Source organism: Mus caroli, unplaced genomic scaffold, assembly GCF_978045245.1.
Source record: "Mus caroli unplaced genomic scaffold, Mus_caroli_1 scaffold_20, whole genome shotgun sequence".
NCBI lineage: Eukaryota > Metazoa > Chordata > Mammalia > Rodentia > Muridae > Mus > Mus caroli.
Genome location: NW_028227275.1, coordinates 24,765,226 through 24,791,294, shown reverse-complemented (window position 1 = coordinate 24,791,294; position 26,069 = coordinate 24,765,226). Strand labels below are relative to the sequence as shown.

General features: G+C 39.1%; 1 protein-coding gene, 1 long non-coding RNA gene and 1 pseudogene across 8 annotated transcripts in view; 2 read left to right on the top strand and 1 right to left on the bottom strand.

Annotated features, from left to right (window-relative positions):
- The window catches only part of Hectd2 (HECT domain E3 ubiquitin protein ligase 2), a 96,646-nt gene extending 78,308 nt beyond the window's left edge, over positions 1–18,338 (top strand). For all 6 annotated transcript variants that reach the window (XM_085834093.1, XM_029472590.2, XM_021151527.2 and 3 more), the window contains 10 exons: positions 535–642; positions 1,468–1,600; positions 3,484–3,572; positions 6,365–6,523; positions 8,463–8,537; positions 9,265–9,352; positions 9,438–9,544; positions 11,694–11,809; positions 12,851–12,994; positions 16,051–18,338. In XM_085834093.1, the coding sequence (XP_085690219.1) occupies positions 535–642; positions 1,468–1,600; positions 3,484–3,572; positions 6,365–6,523; positions 8,463–8,537; positions 9,265–9,352; positions 9,438–9,544; positions 11,694–11,809; positions 12,851–12,994; positions 16,051–16,171 (1,140 nt within the window). In that variant the 3' untranslated portion in view covers positions 16,172–18,338. The remainder of the gene's footprint in view (positions 1–534; positions 643–1,467; positions 1,601–3,483; positions 3,573–6,364; positions 6,524–8,462; positions 8,538–9,264; positions 9,353–9,437; positions 9,545–11,693; positions 11,810–12,850; positions 12,995–16,050) is intronic.
- Positions 18,339–18,347: 9 nt separating this feature from the next.
- Positions 18,348–24,851, bottom strand: LOC147000141 (uncharacterized). Of its 2 annotated transcripts, none has more exons than XR_015046198.1 (3): positions 24,657–24,821; positions 24,043–24,165; positions 18,348–18,819 (listed from the first exon to the last, which is right to left on the bottom strand). It is a non-coding gene; the product is annotated as an uncharacterized LOC147000141 (long non-coding RNA). The 2 variants fall into 2 exon arrangements; XR_015046197.1 differs by having other exon boundaries at positions 18,361–18,819; positions 24,775–24,851.
- LOC110285398 (signal peptidase complex subunit 2 pseudogene) lies at positions 19,425–21,214 on the top strand (annotated as a pseudogene).
- Positions 24,852–26,069: the final 1,218 nt, after the last annotated feature.

The window sequence follows — 26,069 nt, the reverse complement described above, 5'->3', positions numbered from 1 at the left end:
TAGATATACTTAGGATAGTTTAAGCTTTGAGTTTATTGATAATATTTTTATAAATATCTTGTGGAATAAATTTATTTCTAATCTTTAAATTTTTCCAAAGTAGAACTATTAGATTTAAAGATCTGAACATTGATAATGTCTTTGAATCAATAAACACATTAATTTTTTACTTTCTATAAATACACTATTCTTTTAGAACAAATTAAGTATCCACAATAGTTTAAGCCTGAGCTTAGCATTAGGAATGCATGCATTGGAAACTTTGCTATTGAAGGTCTGAGGCCTGTGGAAATTGCAGTTCAGCCTTTTCACTATAAAAGTTGAGCAAGATTTTGGTACCTACTGGCTACTAGGGTTCCAAAATAAAGTAAAAATAAGATGTTTTGCAGGTTAAAATATATGTAATTGATTTATGAAATTATTTATGTGAGAAAAAGCATAAAAAGAATTAAGCTATTTTAACTGTCTTAAGTGTTTTAAATGTAATTATACTTTAAGTAAAAATGAAAAATATCTGCTTTCTTATTTTATTAGCAAAGTCTGGTGGATAAAGTATCTCGAAGACAAAGACCTGATATGAATATGTTATTCCTAAATATGAAAGTAAGGAGGACACATCTGGTTAGCGACTCACTTGATGAGGTATAATTTATTCCAAAATGGTTTAGTTTTATTCTTTAAATTTTTAAACTATTATTTCTTTGTGCAAATATGTATACTTGCATAAATTCTGATATAGTTAACATAAATTTCATATAAATAAGCTTTATAACATTCTAAGTTTATTAGTAGTTGGTTAATTCCTCAGAGGAGTTGATGTACAATGCTTACATATGTAATTCATGTTTCTTAGTGTGCTACCTGGACTCTAGACCCGCCCGCCATCTTTCTTGTGATTAGGTGTAGAACAAGTCAGTTTAGTTCTCCACTCCTCAGGTTGCTCATGTCTAAACTTCCCAGTCTGACCTGTAGGGTATAGGGTATATAGGACCTATAGGGTATAGGGTATATAGGACCTATTAGGATTCACACAAACATTGACTCGGGGATGTATATTGCAAAGTTTCTTGCATGTACACTGCTGCAATCAGACCATCATGTAGTTAAGAGATAATGGCTATTTTATCTATGTGGGGTTTTTATTTAGTGTTGAAAGAGAAAGGGCCATAAAAAGTTATTTTATATTATAGTCTACTGAATTAAAATTTTGGACACAGTATGATTCTTGGGGGCAATACCCTTTGTCAAGGCATCTGACCCCTTAATTCTTTTTTATAACCTATAAAAATGAATAATAACACCTAGCTTATATTGTCTGGCAAATTGGATGGATAGATGTATGAATGGATAGATGTTTATGGAAGTAAAAATAAACTAAAGTCTGTATAATATTGTTCCCTAAAAAAATAAATAAATTCCCTTTTCATTGCTCTTCATTCTGTCGTACTACATAACTTCTCCAAATAGTTAACCCGGAAGAGAGCTGACTTGAAGAAGAAGTTGAAAGTTACATTTGTAGGTGAAGCTGGTTTGGATATGGGCGGCTTGACTAAAGAATGGTTCCTTCTTCTAATTCGCCAGATTTTCCATCCAGATTATGGTGAGTGTTTGTTTGTGATCATCGACACTCTAGACTTGTAGGAGCTCAGTCGTAGCCCTGACATTTTTATCAGCTGTAAATGTAAAATTTGTACAGAAATAGCCAGATTTCTCTTGAGTCGATGAAATGCATGGAAGTGTCCCATTGAAACAAAGGACATTGAGAATTTGGAAGCAAGTCTGTAGGGTTTTCCTGTACTAATATGTGAAGCTCCTTTCATTAAATAGTCATTTTACGAAATAGAAGTCTGTGGTCTTGGGAGATGGTTTAGTCAGTGAACAGCTGGCTGTGTAAACCTGAGGGTCAACTTAGGTTCCAAGTATCCATGTGTAAAGCCAGGTACTGCCAGCGCTCCTGTAACAGCACAGCGGCATGGAGACAGAGACAGGTAGATCCCTAGAGCTTGTTGGCCGACTAGTCTAATTTAATTGGTCAGTTCTAGATTCAGTGGGAGACTCTTTCAAAAATACGATGGACCATGACTGAGGAAGACACCTGACATTAACCTGTGGATTCACACACATGCAGATGAACATGTGAACATACAAACATGTATACATGCATAAACCACAGACAAAGGAAATAGAAATTTGTGTTATTTTTTTAAGGACAAAAGTCTTTCAGCTGCTTGTTGGGTCTTTTGGAGGGCAGTCATGATAGATCACTGTGAGCGCTACATAGCTTCAGTAATAGTGTCAGGCCTTGGGACCTCCCCTGGAGCTGTATCCCACTTTGGACCTGTCACTGGACCTTCTTTTCCTCAGGTTCCTCTCCATTTCCATCCCTGTAATTCTTTCAAACAGGAACAATTATGGGTCAGAGGTGTGACTGTGGAATGGCAACTCCATCCCTCACTTGATGTCCTGTCTTCCTGCTCTATAAGTTCCCTCTCTCTACTGTCTGGCATTTCATCAAAGGTCTCTCTCCCTGTGAGTCCTGGGAGTCTCTCACCTCCCAGGTCTCTGGAGCATTCTGGGGCAGGGGGGGGGGGGTTTCCTCCAACCTCCTATTTCCTGAGGTTGCCTGGTTCCATTCTTTCTGCTGGCTCTCAGGGTTTAAAGAGTCAGATGCAGATGTTGGCACCCAACCAATCGACAGAAACAGCTGACCCCTGTTGTTGAATTAGGGAAGGCTGAAAGAAGCTGAGGAGAAGGGTGATCCTCCAGGAGTACCAACAGTCTTAATTAATCTGGACCCCCAAGATCTTTCAAACACTGGGCCACCAAACAGACAGTATACACCAACTGATATGAGGCCCCCAACACACATACAGTAGAGGACTTCCACGTCTGTGTTCATTCAGAGATGATGCACCTAACCCTCAAGACACTGGAGGCCCCAGGGAGTTTAGAGTCAGGTGGGGGCTGGGGTCATCCACGTGAAGGCGGGGTGGGGTGAGGAGGAGGTATAGGATGTGAAGCAGTCAGAGGGTGGATGGGAAGGGGCGGGGAATAGAATATGGAGTGTAAAAAATGAATTACAAATAAAATTAAATTAAAAATAAAAAATTGAAATAAACATTTTCCTTCTCAAAAAAAGACAAAAATCTTCAATTTTATTTTATTTAAAGAAAATGCTTACATAGTTATTAGCATCTATTAAATGTTTCCTTCAAAGGAGAATTTCTATGTTTACAGAGTATACATATCATACATATTATGGATAAAATAGATGGATGTGTAAAATCTTGTACATCCTTGTAAAAGCTCAGATATAAATATGCCTTCTATAAATATTTTACTAAGATTTGTAAATGTATTCTGTGAAATTTTTAACATGAAAGGTGATTTGTAACAGAATTGTTGTTAGTAATTTGCCTTTGGTAGATTTCATATGTATTTACTGCTCTCTTCATCTGTGGACACCGTGTGTTTTCTCTGCAGGCATGTTTACATACCACAAGGATTCACACTGCCATTGGTTTAGCAGCTTTAAATGTGATAACTATTCTGAATTCCGATTGGTTGGAATTGTATCCTTTAAACTTTCCACTAGGAGGTGCTACTAGACTAGGGATTTTTTAAAGGTTTTTTTTTTTTTCCCCCAATCTATAGTTTAGAAAAATTTTGTTTTAGAAAATTAAACATCAGATTTATTAGATTTTCTCTAATTCATATATATGCAATATCAAACCTCCATAGTCTCAATACATTTAGAGAAAATGTCTGACTTTTACGTCTTTCTTATCTCAAAATGATTATTTATATATCAGAATTATCACAAATTTAATAAAAGTTTTTAAAATCTAGAGTATTTTCCATTTGTTATAGAATACTTTCTGTCCTTGCACTCTGATAATTTACTCAATTTACTAAGTTGAAATCTTAAGAATTAGATTTAGCTTTTTTAGTGTACCCTGAAATACTGAGACATGAAGGAGGTAACCCTAAAAATTTAAAAGGTAATGCAGTGGGGAATATGTAAAATGTACATAATTATTTTAAAGCTTTTTTAATTTCATAAATTCAACTTGCTGTTTCTCATCCCTATCTCAGGTATGTTATGTAATTTATTCCTACACTGGTGGAGCAAAGAGAGGTTAGATTTTAGACAAAGATGCCTTGTATATTAGCTTTTTAAATTACAGAAATATAATTGTGGGAAATAAAAGTAGAGTAAAAAGATGAGCAAGAACTGAAGCTGTGTAGAACAGAGGGAAGTTCCAGCATTGACAAGTTCAGCATTGAAATCTGTTCATGAGCATCCATGCAGGGAGTTTATCCTCAGTCAGGTGACCAGGTAACATGCGTTAATAATCAGTACTAGAGGGCTTGGGGCTTCGTTAAAACCAAGATTAGCATAACATAAGTGTGGTGAGGTTGTAAGGTAGAGAGATGTGATATGTATTCTTCCCAGAGAAGGTAGGGATTTTAACTGAGAGGGTGATTGGGTTCGAATGAAAGGCTGAGCTGTTACACAAAGCAGTGATCACCCTGGGACTGTGGGAAGTGCTGAGCATCCATCTATATAAGGCCATGTCACATTTACTATGGTTAAATCCTGAGGGTGTAGATGGAATTTGAAAGAGTAAATGAAAGAAAAAGCAGGAAATAAAACTGCACATTGAAATAGCCAGGTTAATTTGAAATGCTTTTAGATTGTCCTATCTAAGGGCCAGAGTGACTAGTTCCACACTCTCCAAGAAGGATGAGCAAGCCATGCAGTCCTGTTTTCCTGTCATTTACAGGTCTCACTTGAGTGTGTCCAACTTCTGGGTACTTTTTTACTAACTTTGACCTATTTGAACTTCCTCATGCATGTGGTTATCTTGCTTTACAATACTCTGTCACAGCTTAGCGTTGTGATATTTTGACTTCCTGGTATCACTAATGAAGTTAGCTATTGAACTTTTGAAATAATGCTTTTCATAAAATTGTGACTTGTCAGTCATTGTCTTCCATAATATTGGTGGTTTTACTCACTCAGTACCTAAAAGATCTTACTAAGCATGTTCTTATGTGTATATTTCATGTTAAACAAGTATGTCTAAAATTAAACTCACACAATTAGTGTTTGGCTACAGTTATTTTTAAATATGGTAAGATTTTAGTGTTTTCAAGAAGTAGAGCCATAAAACAAAATAATAATGGTAAAATGTTATAGAGTATTAATAACTGTTATTTTAAAAGTAGAAATACCTATACCAAAAGGATATTGAAACTGTATAGAGACAGTATAGTACAATACAGGTTTTCAGACTGTCCACAGCACAAAGCATTCAGTGACACTGGCAGAAAAATTACTCCATCCCTGTTTCAACTAGACCAGGTTAATTTAGTGTGAAGTAAAGTATTTCTCTGTGAGAGGCTCTGTAGCATAAGCCTACAACATAACCTACTTCCTTACTATAGACATCCTGCTTTTAGGTTTTAGCATTAACATTTTTTAAATGAAAAATGTTGAGAGGCTATCACCATTGTGGAGAATTATGAATTATAGCACTGTAATATTATGATTACCATCTTGCTACTATCCTGATCATGTATTTGAGTGTATTTGTGGTATCTATCTTCTTACACACACTGGTCAGCCTGTGCAGTTACTTAGAAAACAGTATAACTCTTTCTTATGTCTTCAGCCCTCATTTAGCCTTTGCAAATTAAATTGACAGTATTCCAATTTGCTAGGCCTATCTGTTTAGGTTTCCTTTTGGATCTATAAAATAGATTACTCTTTAAGTACCCTTAATAACTGACCTTTCAATACTAGGAAATTGATCTGAACGTCCTCTTTGGCAAATTGATAAGTTACGTGCTGCTGTGGAAGTAGACGAATTTTACAAGTAAGTGAGATAGCTGAACTCTAGCCCCTCAAGTTTTAATATATGAGTCTGCTTACACTAGTATCTCATTAGCAGTATTTGTACATCCATATGCTTATTCACACCAACTCCTTTAACACAGTCTTACTTAAGCTTTAAATAACTAAAAATGGCAATTTCTAAATCAGTGCTGTATTCTGCAGCCAAATACTTCTAACAAAACCACCAACATACTTGGTTAAACTTAGTAATTTTTATATATTAAATAATTTATAGGAATGCCTGACATCATTAAATCCTATCAAATGAATACCTCTTTCCATGGCTTTTATTAATCAAAATATTTATAGTATGTAAATAAAATGAAATTCAAAAAGAAAGCTATGTTGGACTAAAAGGTATGTTGAAAGCCGGTGTTAGATCTGAAAGCAGACTGGTGCATAATTCAGAACTCATTTGTTGTCATGGATTTTATGTTAATACTTAACATTTAGTATTCATAGCTCATGGGACTAGCTGTTTATAACAGCATCACCTTGGATATTCGTTTTCCTCCCTGCTGTTACAAAAAATTACTGAGCCCTCCCGTCGTACCAAGTGATCAGAGTACACCAGTAGGCATCTGCAGTGTTACCATTGACGACTTGTGCCAGATTATGCCTGTAAGTATGTTATTACCACCTTGTGGTCATGTTATGCTAACTGCTTCCTTATTTGTAGTCTTCTAATGCTATTCTTTCTTTAAAAGCAGGCTCTCCTTCTAGAACTCTTCTCTGTCTTACTTTTAAAAAGTCCCTTCCTTGCAGAGACCTATTCTGCGATGTGCCTGAGCTCTTACAGAACAGTACAGGTTTTTAGGTCTGATAGCCATTGATTTGAATGCCGGCCATGCCATTTATGGGCTTTGTAAACTTGGGTGAGTTATTTAACCTCTCTGAGCCTGAATGTCCTTATGGCAATACTAGGTTGTTTTAAAAATAATAATGAAAAGCAAATAATGGGCTGGAAAGATGACTCAGCAGTTAAGAGCTCTTACTGCTTTGGTAGAACGCTCAGAGTTCAGTTCTTGGTGCCCATAGTAGAGTGCTGACATCTACTTCTAACTCCAGCTCCAGGGAATCCAACACTTCTGGCCTCTACAATCTTATATACATACTTATACACAGACACAAATAAACATAAGTTAAAATAAATGTTTATGGTAATAGCCATATCAAATCTCTACCAGCCTAGATTTGTATAAAATAGGTGCTTTAAAAAAAGAAAACCCAGCTGCCAATTTTATTTTCACATTTCACAGTATAAGTGACGACGGTACTTTTTTATCCCACTTCTCCCATCCGAGACTATTCTCTTTGCTAGAAACAGGGAGACGTCTTCTTTTATTGTACTAACAGAAAACACACAGGCACAGCACCATGATCTGATAAAACAGACCAAGTAATACAAACTTGCTTATCTCTTCAGCTGAGTCATACTAGGGTACCATCTACCATCATAGGGCAAGCAGAAGGTCTAATCATGGGAAGTTCAGGCATCTTGGACATGTGGCCTCCTCTAAGAGCAAGTTCCACAGACATCATCCTAGGAGAAGGGCATCATGGGAGGGCCTCCCATATGTGGTTTGGGCATCATACCAGATGAGGAGGACCCAGGAGACTGTGGAGAAGAGATAGGCTCATTTCCCCTCCAAGAGAAGTAGCAAAGAATGGAGCTGGAGGTATCATCCTATGTTGAAATGCAGCTGTTGTTTATCAGTGAGGCTCGGAGCCTGCTCTTCCATCCAGTTCTGATGACAGACTTTCACATTCTTTATGTGGCTCCTACACTGAAGTGTGACTTTCTTACAGATGGTGGTCGTGGGGAATCACAGTAATCATGATAAAATTACCATCACCCTGCCAGATCTGAGGCCCTGGTCCCTGTGCTTTTAATGAAAGTAAAATTTATTATGTAAAGTAAGATTATTCCAACCCAGACATTACTTATCTCTTCAAACAATTTAATATAAATTAAGAGTATTTTTTCATGAAGCTTGATTTAAAAAATGAAATATTGAGCCAGTTCTACTTTTAAGTTTTGGTTCATACATAACTGAAGTTGTAAGAAAATATTTCTCCCAGCACTCTCAGGCTTTTCTTGGAAGAGGAAAACTAAAATGTATAAGCCCCTTAACATGTGAACTGTATGTCTGATGTTTAAACACTGCATCATAAAATAGTAGCACATTTAAAATATATATGTGATTTGAAAATGAGAAGCACTATAAATCCATAGCAGTAATACGACCGAGAACAGGAATTAAACTGGAAATCACAGTAGAGCTATAACACCTGTTTTCTTAAGAGTAGGCTGTAGAGTTAAATCTCTGTAGAATAAACTGGATAATTCCCTCCTGCATGGACTTCAATTTTTCCAAGCCAAGGATGGTAGAAATCATTAACAGGTATCACGGATCTTGGAAAGTACATCTCAAATATTTGTTTTAAAATATGAGTTTACTTTTTATTCTCACAGGTAAGAGACCCACAGTCTGTAACCTTACAGTTTGAAGTAATGCTAGTTGATTGTAAAAGACAGATCACAGATTTATTTTTACAGGAACTGGCCCATGGATTAAAGGAACTTTTATCATATGAAGGCAACGTTGAAGAAGATTTCTATTCAACATTTCAGGTACTGATGAAAGCATTCCACTGTGAATGAGCTGTACATCTTAAATATGAAGATGTCATTTGTTCCTAAGTACTTGTTAGATGAGCAAGAACTAATCAACATGTAAGGTCTTAAGAAAAGAATCTTAAGTCTGAGTGTAGCAGTGTATTAGGGGTCCTGGCACTCGGGAGTCTCAGACACAAGAATTGTGATTTGAGCTGTGCAGCAAGACCCTTTCTCACTTAACTAATGTTTAAAGTATCAAAGCAAGTGGTGTAATAGAGATGGTGCCGCAGACTCCTGCGGCACTGAAAGTGAATGGGAACATGAGTTCATCAAGGGCACGGTACTCCCCAGGCAGTTGCATCTTCCCCTAACTGATTTGCCTTTTACCAAAAGCTAGCTAACCTCGTACATTGCCCCAACACGGGAAGTTTAGGAGAAGGTGATGAGTCCGATTAAAAACAAAAAAAGAAACACTCATGTCCACCTTGCTCACTTGCCATACAAGTTTTGTGGGCTTTATTAAAGTATTAACTATATTTAACAGGAAGGATCAAAGACCTGCTATTTTACTTCAGAATGACACCTCTTCTTAGTATAATTGTCACTGGAAAATTGAAGCTTTGGGCAGTTGTGTGTTAAGGGAGAGACAGAACTGATCTACAGATCTAGCCACTGTGTATGTCAACACTGAAGCCTCCGGGTATGTCAACAATACCAATTAACATATGGTATCGCCCACCAGGTTTTTCAAGAAGAATTTGGAGTAATTAAATCCTATAACTTAAAACCAGGGGGTGATAAGATTCCAGTTACCAATCAGAATAGAAGAGGTAAGTTAGATACCATTGTAAACTGCAGTGAGTTAGTACCATTTTATTACTATGACTCTGTAACAGATGTGAAATTGCTTTCCAGAGTATGTACAGCTTTATACTGACTTCCTGTTGAACAAATCTATCTATAAGCAATTTGCTGCATTTTACTGTGGATTTCATAGTGTGTGTGCTTCAAATGCCCTAATGGTGAGTTTAAATTTTTAAGCTTTCAATTAGGTTTTATAATGGTATAGAAGATAATTCCTTAAGTATCATAGTAGATAAGCTTTTAAAAGTAGAAAATGTTTTCTACTTTTAGAAATAAATGCCTTGTTTGTTTATTTTGGTTGCTTGTGTGTTTTTTATTTTCCTTTGGGAGGAGGTTTCAAGGGGCATTGGGCAGACACAAGAGGATGGGGAGATGGGTGGACGGGGTGCATGATGGGAACCTTACAAAGGATCAATAAAAAGTTTTTAAAAATATAAATAACAGTAGTGCTCTTCTTTCAGCCTTTCTACTATATATAGAGAAATATGTGACTTTAGCTCTTTCTCTCTTCTGCTATGCCTTAAGTTAGGGCATTAAAAGCTCTCTGAGGATATTGCGACTTAGGAGCAAAGTATAGCAGGAGAGTTAATGCCTAGCTCCAGGGGTTGGGGGACATGGGAGCATGCTGTGTCATTGCCCTGCCTACTCAAGGGTCTACCAGCAACCTGGAGCCTATAGTTCATCTCCAAGAGCCTGGTAGACTTTTATGGTGCTTTGACTTGTGTTGGCCATATAACTTGGAGTTAGAATACCATTTTGTAAATATTGTATATTTCTTTCTTTTTTAAAAATCTATTTATTTTATGTATTGAGTACACTGTAGCTGTCTTCAGACACACCAGAAGAGGGGGTCAGATCCCATTACAGATGATTGTGAGCCACCATGTGGTTGCTGGGATTTGAACTCAGGACCTCTGGAAAAACAGTCAGTGCTCTTCACCACTGAGCCATCTTTCCAGTCCTGATTCTTTTACCTTAAATAACCAGGCACATGCCATCATGCTTGTCATATGTCCCTTCTGTTTTATCATGAGAGTCTGGAGTAGCCTTTCTTTTGAATTGTTTTTAAAGAAGAAAGAAATGGACTATCAAAGTTCCATTGGTGGCAGGAGCAAGTAGCTTTCTTTCTGGCTTGTTACAGAGCAGTGGTTCTCAACCTGTAGGTCATGATCCTGTTGGGGGTCTAACAACCCTTTCACAGGAATAACATATCAGATGTCTTATATGTCAGATTATGATTCATAACAGTAGCAAACAGTTATGAAGTAGTAACAAATATAATTTTGTGTTTGAGGGTCACCACAACATGAGAAATTGTATTAAAGAGTCGTGGCATTAGAAAGGTCGATAATCAATCTTTTAGAATACCCTTTGTAATATGTTTACTGATAAGTACCTTTGAAAAAGATGTACTGTTGAGCTGTATCTAAGTTTTATGACTCTGGTAGTGGGAGGATGGAGAAAGGGAAAATAAAAATACATGGCATAGTATTGCCTATTTTTCAGATCTAATCTTAAATGAGAACTAACTCACTGAGCTCAAAGGTAGAAAGCTAGTGAGTGACCCAGACTTTGTCTAGACTATGTCTAGACTAGCAGACTACCCAGGCTGCAGTGCACAGAGCACAGCAGAGGTGGTAGGACAGCCAGCTCAAGACACATCAGTGCTTCCTGCTGATTGGAGAAGAATGAGTTTGCTTCATGCTGAGTTGTTTACTTGGTTTTCTAGCAAACTACTGATTACTGTTGTAAGATACAAACCTTTTGAAACAATACATATTGTAGCAGAAAAACATAAATGGAAAGCATTTTCTTCAACAAAAAAGTAATTTTATTTACTGAGACAGTGTCATAATTTCTATGATTTGATTCTGCAATAAAAACAGTTCAAGCCGGGCGTGGTGGTGCACACCTTTAATCCCAGCACTCGGGAAGCAGAGGCAGGTGGATTTCTGAGTTCGAGGCCAGCCTAGTCTACAGAGTGAGTTCCAGGATCAGCCAGGGCTACACAGAGAAACCCTGTCTCGAAAAACCAAAAAAACAAAACAAAACAAAACAAAACAAAACAAAACAAAAAAAAAACAGTTCAAGTTCATTTAAGACTATCATTTTTTTAAATTTGGTTTTTCAAGACAGGGTTTATCAGTGTAGCCCTGGCTGATCCTGGAACTCACTCTGTAGACCAGGCTGGCCTCGAACTCAGAAATCCACCTGCCTCTGCCTCCCGAGTGCTGGGATTAAAGGAGTGCACCACCACAGCCCGGCAAGACTATCGTTTTGAATTATGGTTTTTGTGATTATTGATAGCTGCTTCGTCCAGAAGAAGTAGAAATCCTGGTTTGTGGCAGTCCTGAACTGGATATGCATGCACTGCAGAGGAGTACACAGTACGATGGCTATGCGAAGACAGACCTGACCATACGGTAAGCTCTGACCTCCATCTGTAGCAGAACAGAAGAGAATGTGGCTTGCTTGTTCATATGACTTAGAATTCTTTTTTCTTTTCAATTTTTTATTAGTTATTTTCTTCCTTTACATTTCAAATGCTATCCTGAAAGTCCCCTATACCCTCTCCCCACCCTGCTCTCCTACTCCCCACTCCCACTTCTTGGCTCTGGTGTTCCCATGTACTGAGGCATATAAAGTTTGCAAGACCAAGGGGCCTCTCTTCCCAATGATGGCTGACTAGGCCTTCTTCTGCTACATATGCAGCTAGAGACACGAGCTCCGGGGGTACTGGTTAGTTCATAATGTTGTTTTACCTATAGGGTTGCAGACCCCTTCAGCTCCTTGGGTGCTTTCTCTAGCTCCTCCATTGGGGACCCTGTGTTACATCCAATAGCTGACTGTGAGCATCCACTTCTGTGTTTGCTAGGCCCTGGCATAGCCTCACAAGAGACAGCGATATCAGGGTCCCTTCAGCAAAATCTTTCTGGCATATGCAATAGTGTCTGCGTTTGGTGGCTGATTATGGGATGGATCCCCAGGTGGGGCAGTCTCTGGATAGTCCATCCTTTCATCTCAGCGCCAAACTTTGTCTCTGTAACTCGACTTAGAATTCTTTAATCACTTAAGTTAAATATACTGCAGCCCCACTCTGTCTTCATTTATTTCTAAAAATAAAAGAGTACTAAAATAGGAATGAATTTAGAATCCCATTGGGAAAAAGCTATATCAGTTTCTTTCTATCAAAGTATAGAGATTTTTTCCAAAGATGCTAAATTCATAAATACCATTTTACTGGCACCGTGTTTAAAAAAAAAAAAAAGACTTTTACATTTTATAGAAAACAAAAAAAATGAGTTCTATGTTATCCATTGTTAGACTAGTTAAATAATGTTAAAAATGTTATAAAATGTTATTTTATTCTACTATCAAACACATTTGTATTAGAGAAATTTTTGTCAGAGCTTAGTTTAGTAGAGTCTCTAAGGATTGCATCATATGTGAATTTCCTTCTGTAGATACTTTTGGGATGTTGTGCTTGGATTTCCACTTGAACTTCAGAAAAAGCTGCTACACTTTACTACAGGAAGCGACAGAGTACCTGTTGGAGGGATGGCTGATTTGAATTTTAAAATTTCAAAGAATGAAACTTCTACTAACTGGTAAAGTCTGGGTTATAACTTATTTAATTTGGTTGGTTGGTTGGTTGGTCGGTCGGTCGGTCGGTCTGATGGTTGGTTTGATTTTTTGAGATGGGGTTTCTCTGTGCAATCCTGGCTGTCCTGGAACTCACTCTGTAGACCAGGCTGGCAGCTGGCTTCAAACTCAGAGATCCGCCTCCCTCTCTATCCCAAGTACTGAGATTAAAGGCATTGTACCCCACTGCCCGACTAACTTTATTTTTAATGTGTAGCTTATTAGTGATTTTGGAATCAAAAGAGTCTTTCAGTCTGAAGTCATTTTCATGTAAAATTCTTCAGGGTCAATATGACCTTGTAACAGGAGACTGTGGCTGAGAGTTCCTGGAGTGTTGACACATCTCAGTACTAAGACACCCTTCTGTCTCCTTTTAAATGCCTGTGTCAAGTATTTGCTTTGTGGTCTTCTTTAGAGCCCAGCCTGTCTTATAGTAGTGTATTTTCTAGCCCTCTGTAAATGATTTTTATAATTAGGAAATCATATGAGCTTGGGGCTTTTGAAAGGAGCAGAGGTAACTACTGTATTAATACTTTTAAGTTCAAGTCTCGTGCTCCTCACATCTGAGGTGATAAAGACCATGATGTTAAACAGTTTTCTAGTAGTGTTAGGGTAATTAATTCTTGTCTTCATTACTCCTATTCCACTATTCTGTGGCTTCAAAAAAGTACTTTGAGAAGGCACAGCTTTCATTATGATCACCCTTGCCCTACGGCTCACACACTGAACGTTTCTCAGATCCTGTTCCAGGCCTTTCATTTCCAAACTTGAATTGGTTCTGTGCTTTCCCAGTTGCTCCCACCCTGGTGCTGTAACTTTTCGACTCACGCCTAGCTGAGTTAAGGCCACTTTCCTGTCCAGGCTCCTATACAGCTCCTTCTCCATGACGCTGACCTGGCCCTGACGCGTTGGGCATTAGTAGCTTTCTTGTGTCTCATCAGTTCCGTTCCTAGAGTCCATCATTTCATTTTACAGCCACATAGTATTTTGGTTCATCCTTAAAACACTTTGCCTGCCTTCCTCCATTCTTTTGATTTGTTCATTTTTCATGTATGTGCTTGCTAACTCTCATGAAGATCTTTTTTAATGTTGACTTTTCCTGTGACGCCAAAAATTCATTTTTTTAATAAATTTCGTTCCACCTTATATTGCAGTTATTGCACTCTCTTCAGGACAGAGAGGGTAGGCCTTATGCATCTTATACTCCATGTAAGCACACGTGGAATAACTGTTTCCTGAGTGACTATGTAAACTGATGTCAGCGTTATACTTTAGGGACCAGAATAGTGTTGTTCTTTGGTTAAGCACAAATACCTGAATCCAGATCCCTACCGTTCATATAAGACGCCAGGTGTAGCTGCATTAGCCTGTGACCCCTGAACTGCAGTAAGGATGCGGAAACACATGAGGATCACTGGGGCTTGCCAGCCAAGTTCAAAGAAAAGGCAAGTTTTCGGTTCAGTCAGAGACCCTGTTGCAATGAAGTAAAGGCAGGGAGTGATAGGATAGACACCCAATATCTTCCTCTGGTCTCTATGTGTACACATGAATGTGTGTACCACCACACATATATGCACATGAGCATATACCACACAACAAATAAAAATTATATTTTAAAACATAAATGAATATTTTTATGTAATTAAGAAATTTCTACATGAGTCATAATTAAAAGAATGAGAAAATGTCAAGAGAAGGTTTGCATTTGCAGGGTTATTTGCTCAACAGAATTTTTTGGAATATTTATAGCAAAAATATGATTGAATTAAAAGGTAATATAAGTAATTTTAATACAAAAGTGACAAATAAATGCCTCCAATTATTTTTACTTCAGAGATGATTTCAGGAGCTAATATAGCTTAGTTCTGAATCTGGAATGACTCTAGATTCCCAGCAGGGACCTCACATTTATTAAGTATAAGATTAAATATAACTGTCAAAGGCACATGACATCCCACTACAGTGACAGTGTTCCTCAAAAGACAAGGACAGTATTCCGTCTGAAGTAAGAACTGTCATCCCTTCTGTAAGGCACACTATTGAAGATTAATAGGTTTTGTTGAATGTGAGTGGCGATGCTTTTTTACGTCTTAGCAAATGCACGGGTTTTAGGGTCAGACCGGACTGGATTTGAACTTTACTCCTTTCCAGCTTTGGATGCTTGATCTGTTTATTCCCACGTCTAATTTTCCTCATCCATACAGTGGGAATAATAACCACTTTTAGGTTGCCTTGGTTCTTAAATGAAGCAATGCATATCAGAGCATATGCTACAGTTCTTATCATAATCCAGAGACTCCATAAATGGTAACTGACCTAGTATTTGTAAATCTTTTTGTATGGTCTTGCAGTATAAACTCTGATCGTACAGAATTCTTTTTACCTGTTCTCTGGCTTATTCTCCACTCATACATACTGGCTTTGCTGAAAGCTATTATGATGCTGGGGAATTCATAAAAACTGAAGAGAAGGCTCTGCAATGCCTCTAGAGACTCTGGATGAAGACAACAGTGTTATCTGGTAGAATGATCTGGAGGGAACTGGACAGACGGATTCAAGGACTGGATGTTCAGTGTGCATAGAGGACAACAGCTTTGAAAACAGGCCCAAAATGACTTGTTACAACTTTCTGACAGTCGAGACTGAACTATAACAATATTCTATCTACTAGGTATTTTGCATAGATTACAGTCTTACACAGTTTAACATACCAGTGAGGAAACGGAGATTGGAAACACTGAGCAATTCAAAATCCTATAGAAGTGAGGGAAGCAGTATTTAAATTCAGATCTGTCTGACTCCAAACAAAATGCTTTTCAACTTAGAGTTTAATGAAGACAGGTGTGTTGGTTGTCTTGTCTGTAAACATGTTCCTGTTATCTAGAACGGCACTTGATCCTAAAGAAGAGTCATCATAGAACAGGAAAGTAGATCTCAATGTATGCAGTTTTTTAAGTTTCTTAGTCATTTCATGTCTGTTTTTAAGACCTAGTAACCCTTAAAAAGTTATTTTTCCCCTTAGGTTACCTGTGGCACACACTTGTTTCAATCAACTCTGCCTTCCTCCATACAAGAGCAAAAAAGATCTGAAACAGAAACTGATTATTGGAATTTCAAATTCAGAAGGTTTTGGACTTGAGTAACCTGGAAGACTTGAAATACAGTATCTGTATGTAGCACTCAGCTCCCTCTTACTGTGCCTTTAACACTTTCATGCTTCTGTGTCACTTTCTGTGACACTTTCTCCACGCTCACCACTTTTCAAACAATGAGGGTCTTTTTTATTTACTCCGATACAAAATATGTATAGTGAAGGCATGATTTAAAATATATATACATATATATATATAAATCAAAAATTTATTGAGTGAGAGCCTATGGCAGAAACAGGTCTGAGTCCGGCAGTCTTTTTTATAGCATTTTGTTGTTTTCCATATGTAGTTTGTCACAGGTGTCCACTGGGAAAGACAAGTGCAGTGAGAATGCATCTCTGACATGATGGAGCCCAGTGGCAGACGTGTGCTGGCAGCACACTGTAGCAAAGCAGAGAGCTACATTATCTTTACCATAATGCATGTAGCCATATTTTCATACAGAGGTAACAACAGTATCACTGCCAATGCAGTGTACAGGGTCTTTTGATATATTGGTATTGGGGTCCTATAAGATCTTTCCATCCGTTGCTGAAAAGCATGTAAATAACACTGCACAGCAGCCGAAGAATCATGGGATTTTGATAGTGCCATTTACTGCTAAAGATTTATTTTTACAAAGTAAATTTAGGGTTTTAGATGTGTGTACAGCTTTTACAAATCAACAAAGATGATTGTACAAGAGTATTTTCAGACCAATTGGATTCAAGGTTATATTCTTTTAAGTATTGTTAGTCTGCATGCCCACTGACAGTAAATTGGTTACTTGAGTATTCTGTAATGTTTGTATAATGGTTATTTCTTCTTAAAAATCAATATAGTAGAGCAAACTAGACCAAACTAGTCATTGATTACTTAAAATAATTACAAGCACAAAAGAAGCCCTGCTATTTTATATATTTTGATGTACTGCTTATATCTACAATTTTTGATCACCAGTTATATAAAAACACTAATTTTTGGAAAATGTAGGATATTTGACAAAAGTGAAATACAATTAAAAACATTTATGTCAAAATGATGTAGCTTGATATAAAAAAGTAGTTTGACATTTTGGCTAAAATGTTTGTTTTTCACTGGATTCTAAATATAGTAAATCCAAAAGTACCCTTGTTTTCTATTTATAATAAAATAGCATGTAAAAACTGTATTTTTAAGCCCCAGGGATTTTTGTTTTGTTTTGTTTTGTTTTGTTTTAATTTATAGTGAAGCAGTTTTATTAGCATGTCACAAATATTTTCATCTCAAGACTTATTCTTTGATAGCTTTTCTTCAGAAAACTCTGAAGTGACATTTGCAATAAGAATGAAACCAGCATTTAGTACCAGCATATGGCCCATGTGCAAATCATACTTGGCCTGAGGCTCCCCTGAGCTAGGCATTTCCTTGTCGCTGTGCTTTCTGCACCCAACCAGCAGAATTCAAGGGTGCAGTAACTCATCAGCGTCCCATAGTTCCGAAGCCCACCCACACGTGTTAGAAAACCCAGCTTCCCTTCCTGTAATGCTTGAGACTGCAAATGACTACTTTCCCATTTGAGTATACCAAAAGGATAGTTCTTCTTTACATCTGGAAAGCCTAAGACAGCTAAAGGTACAGTTGGTTTGGTGTGTATATTGTCTTTAATCCATAATGCAAATAAAACTGCTTCTCTCTTGCACTGCGTAGAAATGTTTAATGTAGGTTCCTACTAACAAGCACAAAGAATTATGTATAGGAAATTAAGTGTTTTCAGTAAAATGTAAACAAAGTTTTTATTTGTTAGGGATGACTCATGGAAATAGTATTGGTTTGGTCTGCATGTCTAACGATGTGTGTGTATTGATAGCTATGTCACTTTTGCAAGTACACAGGCAAGCCAAATTTTAGGTGACAAAAGTCCATAAATAATGGGAATTTTTGTTGTCTTTTATTAAGTTGAAGTTGATAACCATTAATTGCTAAACCATATATTTATGCTCTGTTTTGGTTTACAATGTAATAATACCTCATTTTAAAAGTAAAAACTACTACTGTTACATTTTATTTTAATCAGCTAGAAAATTCATGTAGCTTTTTAAATATACAACCTATTAATGATTTCTTGAGTTTTTCTATCTGCCATAGTAAATTAAAGCATTGCACAGTATTTATTAGTATTTATAAAATGTCTTGTCCTTTTTTAAAAAACCTATTATTTATTTTTTCTGTATAAGTTTTTAGAAGTCCTTTTGTATAAATCTGTATTGTGTTGAGTTTATTTGTGTACATTTTCAAATATTAAAATTATACAATCAGTCAGGCTTCAGTTCATTTTTTTAAACACTGGACAATTAATTAAAACAGTAAATTTAAAATCACACTGCTCTTTATAAGATATCGTGATTAGGAAATTACTAAATCATACACTTTCAAGAGCTATGTAGTTGACACAGTATATATCGTCAGTTGTCTTAGCATATTCTTGGTATGAACCTGTGTACAATACCTGAATGGTCACATAGATAAGATGTCTCGCTGAATGCATACACAGGAGCAGTGGAATACACCCCGCAGTGGATGTCTGAGGACATTTTGTTGACTGCAGGTAAGCAACTTCATACTGTGTTCTCCTGAGAATCATCCCTTTGGCCTTTTCTCTCCTGCCCACATTGCCTGAGCTTAAGATAGAGAAGAGATAATGAAGAATGTTATGATCGGTATGCAAATAAATGTACTTCTAACATTAAAGGGTTTGACTCCTTGTAAATAACCTGTAGGAGTTATGTATTATGGCTGAGGGAAGAGTGAGGCACAGAGAGACTGAACCTGGAATTCACAGCTTCCAGGAGGCTGGTTGGCTAGGGAGTCCCTGGAATCCCCCTTGACTCCCAATACTGGGATTACAGTTGGCCCTCCACTCTGATGTTTTTACTGTGAACCAAACTTAAGTCTTCATGTTTGCACAGTAAGCATTTTACCCACTGAGCCTTCTCCCCAGCCCTACTGGGGATTTTCTACCCTTGGGTTAAGTTACCTTGTTGCTACAGTTTGAACCTAGATCTGACAAGTGACTGTGTGACCTTGGTCATCCATCCTCAGGGCTACAGTGCTCTGAATCAGAGGCAGTTTAACTGCCCTATGCCTCAATTGCAAAAAAGAGAAATAATTTGTAAGATGGAAATATTCAATCAACCTGAGGTTTTTTGGGAGGATTAAGTGGGTTAATGTGTGAGACACATAGTGCCCGGCATATGGTGGCCAACTGGAAAGGAGGTAAGATGGTATGGCATATACTGTCCTAACCCAACTGGAAAGGAGGTAAGATGGTATGGCATATACTGTCCTAACCCATGGCTTCTCAACCATCTCTCTCACATGCTGGGTTCACCCAGAGTTTAAAGAACACAAGCAACTATTGAAACATACAAAAGGAGACTCTTACTCTAGACACAAAGCTTAAGAATATATATTGATGTCATACTACACAAACGTTTTATGGGATCTTAAGCAAGTGCAACAAGGTATTTAAAAATTTAAAACTAAGCAGTTTAATGAAATTTTTAAAATACAGAAAAAAACTATAGAGATTTAACAATTTTACCAAACACATCTCTACACTAAAACAACACATCTCTATACTTCTGTTTAGCTGCTCTTATGTTTTGCCATGTACTTTTAAAATAAAAAAAAAAAAAATTTAGGGCGGCGTCGGCATCGCAGGGCGGGAGAAGCGGCGGTGGCGGAGGCAGTAGTGGGGCTGGCGGCGGCCCCAGCTGCGGGACAAGCAGCAGCCGCAGTGGTTTGTTGGATAAGTGGAAGATTGATGATAAGCCTGTAAAAATTGATAAGTGGGATGGATCAGCCGTGAAGAACTCTCTGGATGACTCTGCCAAAAAGGTACTTCTGGAAAAGTACAAGTATGTGGAGAACTTTGGTCTCATTGACGGTCACCTCACCATCTGTACCATCTCCTGCTTTTTTGCCATCGTGGCTTTGATTTGGGATTACATGCATCCCTTTCCTGAGTCCAAGCCAGTTTTGGCTTTGTGCGTCATATCCTATTTTGTGATGATGGGGATTCTGACCATTTATACCTCATATAAAGAGAAGAGCATCTTTCTTGTGGCCCACAGAAAAGACCCCACAGGAATGGATCCTGATGATATTTGGCAGCTGTCCTCCAGCCTCAAAAGGTTTGATGACAAATACACCCTGAAGTTGACCTTCATCAGTGGGAGGACAAAGCAGCAGCGGGAAGCTGAGTTCACCAAGTCCATTGCTAAATTCTTTGACCACAGCGGGACATTGGTCATGGATGCATATGAACCAGAAATATCCAGGCTCCATGACAGTCTCGCCACAGAAAGAAAAATAAAATAGCCACTTGTAAAAGCTCTCCTTCTGCTGGATCATACGACTCACTGGTAGGTAGGGGAGGAGACAGAAAGCTTAAGCTTGGTCAAGTAAAAAATGTTAAAGATGCCCCTGTCTAATCCACCCTGGATGAATAGAGTTTCCTAGTTCAGATATGCAGTTGTCCCTTTGATGGCTGTAGCCTCCCTGGTCTGCTGAGTGGTTTTCTGTTGCTTTCCTTAAGAAGCGCTTTTGTAAGAGCTAAGCATACTTTTTCCTTTGTGCTTAATAGTACTTTATGCAGTCTAGCTTTGTGCCATGCAGCGTTTGAATGCTCAGTTCTTAAGAACTACTAACCTTGCTGGGGCACAGTAGTGTTCACCCAGAATCCCAGCACTTCCCAGGCTGAGGAAGGGGGAATGATTTGATCCTGGGCAGTAGAGCCAGGTCCTGGCTTGGGGAGTGGGCATTGTTAACTTGTTGCTGACTTTGTGTTGACCCCTGCATCAGCAACTATTTCCTTAAATCCAGGATACAACTTGTTAAGTGTGACAGCTTTCCTTTACACACCATTTTTGTGGGTGTATATATATATTTGACTTGGGGAGAATTATTTTTTACAAAAATACAAAATAGCTTTTTAATTTGTTTAAAATAGACCTGCCTGTTACTTTTTGTGCTCTTAACCAATTAAAGAAGCCAGTGGCATTTTTAGTTTTATATTCTCTGTTTTCCACTTGTATGTTCCTGTTGATTTGTGCCCTTTATTAACTGCCATTTTCTAAAATTTTTTTCAATAAATGAAAGAAGATGTGAAAAAAAAAATTGGGGGCTAGAGAGATGCCTCGGTGGTTAAGAGCACCGAGTGCTCTTCCAGAGGTCCTGAGTTCAAGTCCCAGCAACCACATGGTGACTCACAACCATCTGTAATGGGACCTGATGCCCTCTTCTGGTGTGTCTGAAGACAGCTACAGTGTACTCATATACATAAAATAAATAAAATCTTAAAAAAAATGTACAGGTGAAACTGCACCTCCCTTTAATACTTGTTTGTTTATTATTATAGTGTGTGTGTGTGTGCGCGCGCGTGTGTGCGCGCGCTCATGCACGCATGTGTGTATAGGTATGTATGCACACAGAACACATGTGGCGGTCAGAGAACAATGTTATAAGTAGATGCTCTCCTTCCACCTTTCTGGGTTTCAGGTGGACAAGCTCAGGTCACTGTCTTGCCAGCTCATGAAGCCATGCCCTAGTCTGTTCCTAATAGTCTTCATCTTTGTTCCCCTTTTAACCTATAGTTTCTGAGAATCATCCTACATCACCTTTATGTGTGGAATGTGTGTATGTGTGTCTGTACACTGGATGCTAGTCATAGTCTGCTGATACTCTGGGTCTTCCTACATTTTTTTTTTTTTTACTCAATACTATCTTTTCTAGATATTCCCCTAATGATTCACTTAGATAGAACCCATCCACCTTGATGCACAGAATCTAGACAGGGTTTCTCTGTCACTCTGTAGACCAGGCTGGCCTTGAACTCAGAAATGCCTCTGCCTCCCAAGTGCTGGGATTAAAGGCGTGCGCCACCACGCCCAGCGCACAGAATACAGAGGTTGGAGGGCTATTTTCATGTCTTCCAGGAGCAAGTAAAGATTTATGTTTGGAAAGAAGCTCAGGGTGGGCATCTTCATCACTCTTAGGAACCCCCACTTCTGCTCTGCCCTGCATGCTGCTTTCTCTAAACTCCACTCCTAGGCTTCAACATCCGAATTTCCCACTGATTCCACACACTCAACATCACCACCATCTCCTTCCCCCATTTCCTCCCCCTGTCCCTCCTTTCCTTCTTCCTTTGTCTGTATAATGGTACCATCTCCCCAGTAGCTTAATCTAAAGCATTCTATTTAATGGTTCCTTCTCCTTCATCCTGCCCCTTTCATAACCTTACCAGGGCCCAGCAATTGGGCATCCATTGTGGATCTATTTACACTGCCACTGTCCCAGTCTAGGCCTTGACCCCTGTGCTGGTTCTAATCTGATCTCTGTGAAAGCCATCTCAAGTCTGTTTGTGGACCCTACCACTGCATTGCATTAAAGGCTTCTCATTGTTCAGTCTAACTTGTCCAACTTTGGCTCCTATGATATCCTTCAGTCCTCCCAAACAATGCTAAATCCATAAAGCCATACTAAGAGCTCAAAAAGGCAAGATGGGGAGAGGGCTCAGTGGTTAAGACAGTTTGCTGCCCCTTCAAAGGACCCAAACTCCATTTCTAGCACCCATGTCAGGCAGTTCACAAGTTCCTGTCACTTGAACTCCCAAGGGATTAGACACCCTCTGGTCTCCAGGGGCATATCATATCCCATGACATATGGGATATATACAAATTTTAAAAATTAAAGAATTACAAAAAAATATTTAAAAACTATGCTCTGACTCAACTTGTGTTACAATGAAAGTGTTAAGAAAAAAAAAAAGCCTATGCTTGAGCATGCCAGAACCTTGAGAATAAAGCATTAAATGTGCCCTCTTCCTCCATCCCACTACATGACAAAATTTTGAGTATATGAATTCTAAACATAATAAAGAAAAGTAAAACCATTGAAAGACAAAGAAAACCTTGTCTGGGACCAATGGAATGGTCTTCTCCTGGTAGCTGTCCACTATTGGGCCAGAGTGTGAAGATAGGTTTTGAGTTCCATGTCTCACTAGAGCCACATACCCACCCCCACCCCAGATCCTAGTTACATAACCACGAGAACAGATCTCAGTGTCTCTAGCCTCCGTGGCTTCTGTACCCACCAGCAGCCAGCCACCCAGATGGCACTGCCTTCTCTATCTCCACATATCTACCATTCCTCACCTACCTATATACAACGATATACAATGTGTCTGCCATCCATCACTGTGCACTACTGAAAGGCATGGATAATTCCATAGTCAAGGGTATTGACTATGTTACATCCCAAACCTGGTCTATTATTAAAAGGAGGAGGGACGATTTTAGTCTCCTCTTTGTTAGAATGAGAACTTAATTTCTTCCTTTATGATCGCTGCCCATATCAGGGCTGGTGCTTGTTATTGATAACAACATAGTAGCATTGGACTACATTTTAAGGGAGTTTAGATCTCCACACAAGAAAGCTGTCCCAGGACTTGTTCTTCTGCCTAACCATCTGATCCAAGGCTCTCTAATTAAGCCTAAGTCTAGCCATAGTCAGCACTTGAGTGTCCACTCATACCTGCCAATGATCACTCATATTTAGAGATACATATTTCTCTAACTCCTCCATTTGTGCCTAAAGAGATAGATGAGAAAGGAGGAGTAGTCAGGACAGATCAGCGGAACTAGCAAACACATGGCCAAAACTCAGTGACTGTGTACAATATATGCTCATTTCTAACTCAGAAAGAATTCTGGAAGGATGCTCAGGTTAGCAGGCTGTCCTTAGTCTCCAGCTACCTCCATCCTATGGGCCTACCATGGTGTAGAGCATCATTGAAGTCCATATCCAGGAAACGAAAGGAGAAGGCATAATCCACCTACCCAGGAGAGTTCTGAGGCCAAGCCCCAAAGAGCAAGTACCACTTCCATGTCCACTGCACTGGAGCCAACTCAGTCCCTTGGGATTGTAGGCTGAATGCTCAGGAAGGAGACACTCCAGTTGGTCTGGGGAGACACAAAGGTAATAGATATCAAGGTCTGTGAAAAGACGGCGATAAAAGAATAAGGCAGCCCTTGCAAGGCTGACATGGTTAGGAGCTGAGACTCCACAGCTGAAGACCATGACAAGGCTGCCTGATACCACACACCTATGAGAGCACTTTTAAAAAATAACTTTATATCGATTCTTTGTGAACTTCACATCGTGCACCCCAGTCCCACTCATCTCCCCATTCTTTATATCCACCCTCTACCCTTGCAGACTCCCCCATCCCTGAAAGAAAACAACAAAAATAAAAGCAGACAACAAAGCAAACAAACCAAAACAACAGCAACAGCAACAAAATCTCTCCCTAGGAAGTGCTCTGTCACGGTGTGTCACACAGACCTTTGCCCAAACAGCTTTACTTGCAAATGTCCATTGCAATGAGTCTGATCTGCTTCAAGGCCTCTGGCTTCTGCTACCCTATCAATACTGGATCCTCACCAGGACTCACAGGACTATCGTTGCCCTGTGTCATGGAGATCCTGCAGGACTGGTCCCTTCGTGCACTCCTACAAATTATAGATGGGGTAGATGTTGGGGTGGGCCAACTCAAAGCCCTGGATCTGTACCTGGATGGAAGCTAAGTTGGTCAGCTCACCAGCTTTCCTGTGCCATTGACACCAGAGCCAGCTCTCCGGTACTGCCCCAGCTCTCCAGCACTGCCCCAACAAGGGGCAGGGCCAGCTCTCCCTTTCTCATGCCATCTGGGGCTGGCTTTTCCTCACCCATGCCACAGTTCTGCTGTGCTGCCCAGACAAAGTGCAGGGCCTCTTCTCCCAAGAGTTGCAGCCAGCAAAGGATGGGGCCAGCTCTAAGCAAGACTTCCTTGAAGGGTGCCTTGGATGCACCTGTGCACATCTCCCAGGCATAGCATACATGGCTGTGAAGGAGTCAAAATGTTGTCTAGCTGTACATGTAACTTGAGGAAGAAGTAGAGTTTGATGACAACTAGAAATCAGAATCTCAGCCATATCCCCAAAACTGATTTTACAAAGGTCCTGTACTTGGAGTTCCAATGATCTTAGAACAGTTCTAAACCTATGAGTGAAAACCTCTTTGGGGCCACGTATCAAATACCTTACTTATCAGATATTTATATTATGATGTAAGACAGTAGCAAAATTACAGTTATAAAACAGCAACAAAATAATCTTATTGTTGGTGGTCACCACAACATGAGGAACTGTAGCAATTGCAGCAAGGGTGAGAACCACTGATCTAGAAGTTACTTGGGTCCTCATGTAGACACCTTCGTTTACTGCCTCTCCTCTGTGAGGATGCTCAGTAGGCCAGAGAGATGGGGATCAGCAACTTAAACCTAGCAGTAACATCTGTGACCTGCCCATTCATTCAATGAGGTCTGCCTAATCAATGCAGTTTCCATCTTCAGTTTTGTTGTTAAGATTTTTTTTTGAGTGTATGAACAGCTCCAGCCAAAGCCCAGCTTCCTAGTGCTCATCTGGGAGTTAAATCTGAGAAGGGGAAGAGACCTCCAAGGTTCTCAGAGGCTATGATCTTTCTTGAGTCAAGAGAAAAATCTGGAAACTTTTAAATGAATGCCCTACTTTGTACCAAGTGACCTACCTTTCTGCTTTGACTTTCACCTCTGAAACACTAGCCTGGCGGTCAAAGGATCACTTGGGAAGTTCTTTGCGTGGCAAAACTTAGGATACAGCTGCCAGTGTTCCCAACTCCACCCCCTGTTGGTCCTCCTACAAAAGCATTGAGAAATCCTAAACACACACGAAGTCCTGACCACCCTGAAGACCAGGGTGAGGGTGTTCCCCCTGCCTGCTGATGACCCTCAGCAAGGAACATGGCACATCGCAGCCTGTATTGATCCAGGACATACATGTTGAAGAGA